The 9,816-nt window shown below is 40.6% G+C and overlaps 2 protein-coding genes and 1 long non-coding RNA gene across 3 annotated transcripts; 2 read left to right on the forward strand and 1 right to left on the reverse strand.

Annotated features, from left to right (window-relative positions):
- Positions 1–35: 35 nt before the first annotated feature.
- On the forward strand, positions 36–3,306 carry LOC116615379. Its single transcript, XM_032376941.2, has 5 exons — positions 36–183; positions 934–1,001; positions 1,346–1,519; positions 2,402–2,485; positions 2,874–3,306. Exons 1-5 carry the CDS (start codon positions 108–110, stop codon positions 3,045–3,047), a joined length of 576 nt encoding a protein of 191 aa, XP_032232832.2. The 5' UTR covers positions 36–107; the 3' UTR covers positions 3,048–3,306.
- Positions 3,194–6,356, reverse strand: LOC116615380. Its single transcript, XM_032376942.2, has 2 exons — positions 6,131–6,356; positions 3,194–3,957 (listed from the first exon to the last, which is right to left on the reverse strand). The coding sequence occupies exons 1-2, from the start codon at positions 6,192–6,194 to the stop codon at positions 3,431–3,433; spliced, it is 591 nt and encodes a 196-aa protein (XP_032232833.2). The 5' UTR covers positions 6,195–6,356; the 3' UTR covers positions 3,194–3,430.
- A 212-nt stretch (positions 6,357–6,568) lies between these two features.
- On the forward strand, positions 6,569–8,050 carry LOC116615382. The gene is made up of 2 exons (XR_004294908.2): positions 6,569–7,277; positions 7,795–8,050. It is a non-coding gene; the product is annotated as an uncharacterized LOC116615382 (long non-coding RNA).
- The last annotated feature ends 1,766 nt before the right edge of the window (positions 8,051–9,816 follow it).

Genomic DNA, 9,816 nt, shown 5'->3' on the forward strand with positions numbered 1-9,816 from the left:
CTTACGGAGAAAGTAGTTTTGCGCGCTTTCATGTCCGCCCAGGTGATGTCATAGACAAACCCCGGTTTCCACGTTTCCATACAACACCGGAAAGCGTCGACAAGAAAATGGGCAACGGAGTTAGTTGTGTCCCTCAAGGTCATCAGTTTTTTACTCGTCGAATCGGAACAACCGATAATAATAGTAAGTATGACATTGTAATACAATAAGCTATAAACTATGACCAAGGAAAAAGCACTGAAACCGAGGCTAGATTAGTTACGTTTATGCCCGGGGCCATGTGCACAAAGAGGACTTCTTTACAAGTGATTGAATTGGTTGGAGCATGGGCATCATATGCATCTATGTCTGCATTGGAACACCTCAAGGCGCTAAGGGGTCCTCGTTGCTTGCATGGGTGTGCCATTAGGGGTCGGCACGGGAAGTCGGACAGCTGAAACAGAAATCCGAATAAAAAAAAAATCAAGGCTTATAAGGTTAAAACCGTGAAAGGTTTTGGGATCCACACGGTTGAATTGTATATCAAGAAAGGTTAGTGGCGACTATAACAGCGCCCACTGGTAACCTTAACCCTTAAATCGCGAGCTAGATGCACAATAGCCCATGATCGATATGTCATTTTAGTCCTGGGGCGAGTGCATGACCGCTTTTGAACAGCATGGAGGCAAAATCTCCTTAGTTGGAAATCCTAATTAGCACAAGAGGCGTTTAGTTCTCGAATATGAGAAAAGCTGAGTTCGTGAGCCTTTGCAAAAGCGCTTGGTACGAGCGCTCCACTGCGCCTGTTCCAGTTCTGTCATGACATATCGTGTTTGTGCTTTATATGACACTGCCGCCTTGAATAACTTGGCGCGTTACATCACTATAGTGTGTTCGTTACCTGGAGGAAACACCCTATCTTTCTGTACTAACTGTAACTTTGCTGTCTACCAGACTCTACTCGAGACGTAGTAGATCTCTTGGATAGAGTCGCACTGCTAGAGGAGCAATCCGACACTCAGGTAGGATTTCATTTGTTATCGAAACTCTTCGTTACAATCTCACTATCCCTATGGGTTAGAATTTATTTTGCCTACGATCACCCCTGCCTGTTTTTACGAGAGTTACTCGGTGGCAATGGCATGCAGTAGCGGAACTTGGGGGAGGGTTTAACCCCCCCCCCCTTTTGGGCTGCCAGAAAGCAATATGTAACAAAAATTGATACCCCCTCCCCATTTGTCACTGAGCCAACCCCCCCCCCCCCCCTTTAGCAAAAAGCTATATCCTCCCCTGGTATGACATAGCTGGTTTGACTTACTGCATTGAGAAGACTTGTCGTGCTCAAGTTTTCTACCGGTGATACCAGGAGAGGTATATCAAGACCTTGAAGGTGATGGCGTCGCGTCAAGAGGTACGGATGAAAGAAGGAAAAATGCGCATTCTTTGCATTGCCGAGAAACTAAAACGTCACGAGACGGAGAACGAGAGTAAGAGAAAACTTCAAGAAGAAACGATGCAAGTCATGGGGAACATACTGCAGGTATGATGGATGATTAATGATATGATTATTTATATAGATGATGACGATGATATGAGAGTGATTTGTCGGTGGTGTTGATGATAATAATGGTGGTGGTGATGATGATAATTGTGGTTGTGATGATGATAATTGTGGTGGTGACGATGATGATAATTGTGGTGGTGATGATGATGATGATGATGATAATGTTGGTTGTGATGATGATAATGGTGGTGATGATGATAATGGTGGTGATGATGATGATAATTGTGGTTATGATGATGATGATAATGGTGGTGATAATGATGATGACAATGGTGGTGATAATGATGGTGGTTGTGATGATGATGATAATGGTGCGGATGATGATAATGATGGTGATGATGATAATTGTGGTTGTGATGATGATAATTGTGGTGGTGATGATAATGATAATGTTGGTTGTGATGATGATGATAATGGCGGTGATGATGATAATATTGGTTGTGATGATGATGATAATTCTGATGGGGTTGATGATAATGGTGATGGTAATTATGATAATTGTGGTTATGATGATGATGATAATAATGGTGGTGATAATGATGATAATGGTTGTGATGATGATGATGGTGGTGGTAATGATGATAATTGTGGAGGTGATAATGATGATAATTGTGGTTGTGAAGATGATAACGATGAAACAATGAAAAGGTAGATGTTAACGGTGTCAAAATGGCATAAATAAAATGTTCGTGATAGTGTGTACATTCTATTTACGTCCGTTGTAAGTGTCAAATGGACGATTAAAATGATGAAAATGGGCCTAGAGCCTAGAAAGTCCTGGTGAGTTGTGATGATATTGACGTCACCTTCTGTTTCCGTAATAATCAGTCGTTATGATCATCTCTCATCTCCCTCCAGGCATTACAAAAAAGGATGGACGAACACAATTTCATCATGCGAGCACTCCTAAGAGACTCTTCTGCGCCGGTGCTTGATAAAAAGGTAAAAAGCTCCCCTAACCCCCCCGCTCCCCTAATTTTGGCTTTGATATGGCCTTAATGGCATAGCAAGGCCGTAGCATGGGGGGGGGGGGGGGGGGGGGTACTGGGGGCACGTGCCCTCCCCCAATATTTTTAAAAAATAAAAGGAAATGACCAGCAGGGGCGTGGTTGTGTCATCCATTGTTTTCTTAATGTTTCTCTATTTTGTCCCTCCCCCTTCATTTGCGGCTTTGATACGGCCTTTATGGGATAGTGTTAGGAGCTTGGCGATAAAGGGTATGATTAGAGGGAGGTTACTACGTAATCTTGGTACAAACATATTCTCCATTACAAAAAAATATCTTATAAGTGGGTCATTCTGAACAATTATAACAGAACTCTGTCTTTAGAATGACGAAGCAAGACTTGCAAAGCTTCTGGAGCACGGGATTGAGGACGGGATGGGGTGCCTTCGCAAACTAGAAGAGATGTCACCACCAGCGGTAGTACAAGCTGCCTCTACGTCACAGTACCTGGACGAGAAAAGGCAGGCTATTGACGGCATACGGAAAAGATGCCTATGAACACAGACTGTCTCACTATCACGATTATAAATTGTATTTTCTTTTATCTAATGTGAATAAGTTTGCTACAACGCCCAGTCTTAGCTAGCCATAAGCGAAAAGATGATATGTGTACTAGCTAGTAAAGTTACAAGTAAAGCTCTGTATGAATTTTCACATTTTCCTGTTTATTTTCAATGCAATTTTAAATAACTTGAGAAAGTTAAATACAGATAGTAACAAAATAATATAAATAAACTGAAACATGTTCAAGATAGAATAGAACCTTACACTTTTCTTATCTGGTTCTCGTCACAATCGCTAAAAAGTTGGTTGCTTTATTACACTTATTTTGAATGATATTAGGGTATTTAATTGAATTAATTTCTAGAGATAAACTTTTCTTACTGCTCCGTCTGAGCCATGAAGCAAACTATACACCAATCAGGACATGGATTCGGTCGGCGTTTTTTGTACGATTCACCCGGGCTAGCGTCGTCCTCCCTTGTTTCCCGCGCTTTTCGCCTCAAAAGAGGCGTGCGCTTTCCCCTCGCATTGCATCCAGGGGTGGGGAAGTGGATTTCAATTCCCGCCGTGCATCGCTGGGAGTCATGTAGAGATTTTAGGAAAACTATGTCTTGTACTCTGGAGGATACGTCTTCGCCCCATACCCCCGGTAATAGAGCTCTCACTTCTCTCTCTACCGCGGGAAGCTGGGAACAAGGGACGTCTTTTGTGTAGTGGACATCTCTGCGTAGCTGTGAGCCGCTTGTGCGTTTTGTTGTCAAGTGACTGGAGACTAATCTTGTGAATCCGTGTTCCTCTAGGTTTGCTCGTCTTATCATCTCCAGCATTTGTGTGTTAGTCGCTTTGAATGTACGGTCGTAGATGCGGAACTCGTCTTTCTCGTGGGCGGCCAGAATTGTGTTATCTTGAAAATAAAAGAGACATATTGTGTAGTTCCGGAAATATCCATCCCCCCTATGGGGGGAGGGGGGGGGTCGGAGGTATGACTCCCCCACCCCTCTGGAATTTCCAACCCCCTGGAAATAAAAATAAAGTAACGGAAAAGGGGCATTTACCCCCCCCCCCCCCCTCCCTTCTAGAAATTTCTGGGCGTTTGAACCCCCCACCCCCTTCCCCCCGGAATTTCCAATCCCCTCCATGGGGGGTATGTATATTTTCTGGAAGTACACATTAGTATTTCATAGGTTATTTATCAGTATTCATTAACTTATTAGTATTTTATAGCCTACAGTGTACAGTTATAACCGTCCTAGGGCTTAACATAAGAATAGCAATTAACAGTTGTGAGGCTGAACTAAACCTACATTTAAAACCAGAGATAAGGGCGCGCTGTCCAGTTATCTTATGAAAAAGGATAGTCTTTGACAATACTTCAATAGGGAATTGCCCCCTTTTGTGGTATACAAATACAAAGTCTGTGATATCATGTCGGGCGTTTGAATTCTTGGGATCTAAAGTAGAGAATTTCATATTCAGGCTCACTGTAAGTTATATGTTATTTTAAGTTTTAAAATAACCAGAATTATGATATTGAATTTCTAACAGGAAAACAAACGAACTGTGTGGGCAGTGACCCGCGTGGGCGAAGGCCACGATTAAAACCGAAAACATTCCTTTCCTATTTGAACAAAATAAAACACGTTTTGCCTTTAAGTGCCCTGCTCTCGTGGCTAATACATTAAGATCTAAGATACTAGAAATAATGAAATTACCCTTTGAATCACATTGAGTGTCTGAATGATGTTAACGCCATTAATGCGATCGGCTCTTCTTTCAGGATATACCACAATTGAAGATGACAGGGAAAAATGGACCCTATTTTAACCACAGGAAAGGATAAGTTATCTTATGGTAGCGGAAATCCCATTTGGTGAAAACAATCAAGAAGGGTCATCCGTAAAATATTGGCATATATTTACAATTGTTCTTTTGGTAGAAAAATGAATTAATCATTGGAAATAATTTACCAAATATGTTAAACGACAAACCGTAATCAAATTTTGAATGAGTAATAAAAACCCACATAAATCTATACCTGTGATTCATCTCAAGCCTAAAGTTGTAAAGAGGAAATGGCCGTAAAACAAAAAGTTGAGAAATAATAAAAAATTACGTTAGAAGTGATATTTTTCCAATTACCTGACTAATTCCGTCTAACTCATAAATAGCAGCGACACCCTAACAGAGAAAAAAAGATCGCGAGGATATTTAAACCGAGCAAAGAGGTGTAGAAAGTGCTCCTCTAGTGTGAAATACTTTCAACTGCTCTTTTTTGCATGAAAGGAAATTGGTTTCAATTTCCAGGGTTTCGTTAAACACTGCTTGTGGTGACTCGATGGGGTTTGAACAAAGACAAATAAACAATGTAAAACTTTGACTGTTAATCTACCTGGAATCCTTTATTTGCTTAAGCTCAATAAAATAGGCATAAAAAGGTCTTAGACTTAGCGTTTTGTCAACTTTTCGAGCGTTACGACACTTGTTTGTAAACATTATTATCAAGTTTTAAAAAGCCATTTAGAAAGCAATGGAGGTGATTAAAGATATATTACATTGCAAAAACGAGAGCACAGTATACTATACGAGATCGCATTGGTTTGCACAATAAGAAGCAAGTTTGGATTAATTTGCGAAATTCCAAAGTAATTACTGGACGTCACAACTAGTTTGTCATAATTTGGCCCCTTGATGAGTGGAATGTTTTTAGTTCTTCTTGTTGTGAATTCGATGAAGGAACTACGGACTAGAAACTCTTCCATCTTTATCTTTGGTCAGTTGACCTTTCATTCAACATGGATTTGCTTGAGTAAGTTTTGCTACACGATCACGACTGTAAATACACAGTAAGCAAGTTCGTTTAAGACAGCCGCAGATCCATGAAATTTGTAAATGCCCCGAGTCCTGTTTTACGACCAACTGATACTCTGTTAACAACCAAGAGTACTCAAACTGGCCCTTCTCTATTTTCTTATAAGAAAAGTTCCCAGGACAGAGTTTCCATCAGACCTTACGTTCTCATGGCATAGGTTACGTACGGTCTTAAAGTTTAAAAGTACACAGAATTCTATTGAGCTTACCCGTCAATATGAGCGCCCAGGCGAAAAACAAGAAGAGCAGATCTCTCAAGCTCAAGTGTTCCATATCTCTAAGGCGGTGCAAGTACTTTGTCACCGGACCACTGCGTCTAAAATGCTCTACATTTCTGCCGCGCGCCAGGCTTATGTTCTCTAGCGAATGGGTTTCTCAGTCGTGACGTCACGCCCTCATCAACCAATCAGCGCACGCGAAGGAGACAAGTTTCCAGAGTAGTGACAAAGCTCTGAAGGCGAAGATGGCAGCTCATTTGGCTGCTCCGTTAGGGCGCGCATCCGGCGTGAGATGTTACGAGAAAAGAGTTACTTGATAAGAGAGCACACCCAAATAAGATGCGTGGTGAGATGAGCATGGATCTACGTGTAAACTTGTGGAAGCTTGCAACATGCGTATTCCATTACATGAAGATCAAGCCGACACGAATCCCCCCACGCATCACTATGAACAAACCAGTTCTTTCACCGAGCACTCTTAACTAGAACTGCGATAAACATCTACGTCTTTCCGTAATGTATCCATAGCTTGCGACTATCGGATTATGTATTCATTTAATATGAAGCGCCCTTAGTATGAATAACGGATAGTATCTGGCAAAGGCAGACGGCCTGACGACGCGGGACCGGTCTTAGCTCTACGGATGAGAATCATGGGAGACATGACTTTTACTTTAAAAACTATTAGCCTGGGATTAGTTCATTTAGTTTTTATGTGACATATACGCATCGTTTTCTGCTGTGATGGACTGGTATAGGATCGTTATACATGGACGCTACGCAAGAAATCAAAAAAGAATCTTGCGCATTTCTGATAAGATGGGCAAGGACTGTTGGGACTGTGCCACTCCTAACGCTAATGGAATCTCAAATGTCACGCACGCTCTGCGCTTCATATTATTGTAACAGGGGTTAAATGCATCCCAACATTAAGTTTCTGGAGAGCATTACAACATTTTAAATTACATTAAAGACGCAATTAATTTCAAAGCTCACTTTTGATGCTTTTAAAAGGCTAATGTTACATACTCGATGTTGTAATTGTGATCCTTAGGTTTCATAGGCGGGCTTTAACATTTTTCCAATTGACTACTTGTCTATTTATCAACCATGATCGATGTCATGAAGATCGTCTCAAGTAAGTAGATCGAGCATGTAACAAACAAGCGTGTTTAATATATCACTTCCCATCAGTCTTCCTTCCTGTTCAATATCTGTTTCTTTTTAAAGCGTCCAGAAAAAGACTTATCTTCAAGTATTTTAAAACTAGTTTCCTCATTGAAATTGGTTGGTATTTTTTTCCGTGCTTGATAAACATCGACATCGTGTATCATAATTCACTCACGGATTATAGAAATAACCGAGCTTTGTCCACAAGGTATGTTTTCTAGAATTGAAGTACGAGATGAAAATATCACACAGTTGTTACATACTTTACATCTTAGTAGCCTATCGACCAATCATGGTCGACCAAATCAATTTTTTTCTTTTTCTGATTTTAGATCAGAGAACTACCCTTGGTGAAATAAAGGCAATCATTTGATCTTGTCCTCGACTAGTGTTAAATAAAATATGGATTGCTACCAATGGACGGGGGAGGATAACAAGGCCTTGCGTTAGTAACATTTCCTTCTCCTTTTTTCCATGTTCGACAGGGACAAAAAAAAAAGAACAAGATGGCGGGAGGGAGGCATCGCCTTATTTGCGCTGAAGAAACATGAGTACAAGCACACTAGATTTAAATGGGAATAAACGCGAAAAACGTCTTAAGGTTTGATCATTTGGAGAACTTCCACATTTGTGGAAAGGGGTTTTGATTCCCTCCATAGTTTAGAAACTAGTTGAAGTCAATAAAGTTCAATAAATGCTGTTTAGTTTATTCTGGTCTTTTATTAAAAACGTCTGCAACTATTGTGACAGCTTAAATTTATTCTTTCTAGAGGGTGGGTGCAAAGAACGTGCCAAGTTTGCACTCAAACAACGAAAGCAGCGGCTTTTTTTCGCTAATGAGACCAACAACACTGACGTCGTTCGGGCAAATGAGCTCAGTCTCACCTGCCGTGCCAAGTAGAACAGCGGCGTAGCCAGGATTTTTAACAGGAGGAGGCCCAAATGCCTTTTATCTTGTATTCTAGATAATGTCTCATACATTTACTATATTTTGGGGTGCTAGAGGGGGAGGGCGGCATGGCCATCCCCTTGGCTACGCCCCTGTAGAACGAGAAACGGGACGGGACTACTTCTGCCGGAAAACGGGGAAAAGGCGTGCAGGAGTTAAGATCTCAGACGTTCCATATGTATATCTGTGGTAGTATGGGACCTGGTAGTATAGGAAACCTGTGTTTCTCATACAGGTATATACTACGTGAGTTAAGACAAATTACCTACTTATCTCGTGATTGTCATACTGGGATTTTTGTTGAGTTTTAGAACAGTCCATTATTTCTTTTTAAGGCATATGAAATATCCAGTATCAGTGTGCGTAATAAAAGCAAATTGCAAATATTAAAAGATATAAAGCCTTCTGCAATAAAGGAAGTATCCTAATGCTTCACAATTTCAAGAACGGTTTGCTATTTTTGGGTTTGAAACAGCTAGACTATTGATTCCTACTAAAAATAGGCTGGATAGCGCGCAATGGGTATAGAAAAATGATATTGTCTAAAAAGCGGTTCTCTCGGCACGAAGGCTAGTTATCTCTGAGTGCGCACGGAAAACTGCTTTTTAGACGCGCCTTACAGTTTATGCGCAATTGCGTCGAATAGATAAAGAGGGAATTGTAGCCTGCGAACCAAGCTTTTCGCGAAGAATGAGGCTAGCGCAATAAAGAGAAGGGGGAGGGGTAAGAAGAAAACTCCCCATTCTCCCCATTCTTCGATTTTGTTCTTTATTTCCGTTGAAACTCCACAGAAACACAGAATGGTTGTTAGGCATGGGTGCAATATTTTATTAATTTAGATACTTAACAATTAAACTGCAGGATGTTTAGCGGTTTAGTGGGAATGTGAATATCTTAAAAATCAGATCAGACTTTTGAGAAGCTCTTGAGCTTGGGTTGAAAACAGCTAGACTATTGATTGGTAACTTTTCACTCTCTGCAGAGACGTTCCTTAATCACTTTTTAGGCGTTTTGTCCGTTATACCATGACATTTCCCATTATATATCCGTAACCGCTAAGGTAGCACGCTGCATTTTTGCAGAACCGAATCGTATTTGAAAATCACTCAAATGCAATGTAATATACTTTCCTAACTATAGCTATAAAAGCTAAAAAGAGTTGTATGTTCTTATAATAAAGCACCTGGGTCTGACAGTAGGCGACGCATGCTAATTTACCCTAATTTACCCCGTTATTCCGTTATTCCGAGATAAAACTTAGATTACTTTGCCTTTTAACTTCATGGGGAAGATGTTCGCGTTATGTTGGGGTGTCTGTTATGCGAGTTTTTAATTATATTGTGAGTTTAAAGCCGCATTGTCACCAGTTTACTTCCGGTCGATTACGTAGCAATCTCCGATGATTTTTAACGGAAAATGAGAAAAATATTTCAAAATATTGAAAGAAGTGTTTATTAGAAGTTTCTTTGAGGATGTGATTGATAATTTAGAGCGGATGGCCTGTTTAATATCTCGGATTTTAATAGATTCTTTTGAATTTTAACGGTTTTTACTTCCG

The sequence above is a fragment of the Nematostella vectensis genome, chromosome 13 (assembly GCF_932526225.1).
Source record: "Nematostella vectensis chromosome 13, jaNemVect1.1, whole genome shotgun sequence".
NCBI lineage: Eukaryota > Metazoa > Cnidaria > Anthozoa > Actiniaria > Edwardsiidae > Nematostella > Nematostella vectensis.

Bases quoted from the DNA above. Each gene is read 5' to 3' on its own strand.
- LOC116615379 (XM_032376941.2), top strand. From the start codon at position 108: ATGGGCAACGGAGTTAGTTGTGTCCCTCAAGGTCATCAGTTTTTTACT. The intron at 1,002-1,345 runs GTAGGATTTCAT...CGGTGATACCAG, and splicing joins AGGAGCAATCCGACACTCAG to GAGAGGTATATCAAGACCTT. The intron at 1,520-2,401 runs GTATGATGGATG...ATCTCCCTCCAG, and splicing joins TCATGGGGAACATACTGCAG to GCATTACAAAAAAGGATGGA.
- LOC116615380 (XM_032376942.2), bottom strand. From the start codon at position 6,194: ATGGAACACTTGAGCTTGAGAGATCTGCTCTTCTTGTTTTTCGCCTGG. The intron at 3,958-6,130 runs GTAAGCTCAATA...TTTATTTTCAAG, and splicing joins CTGGGCGCTCATATTGACGG to ATAACACAATTCTGGCCGCC.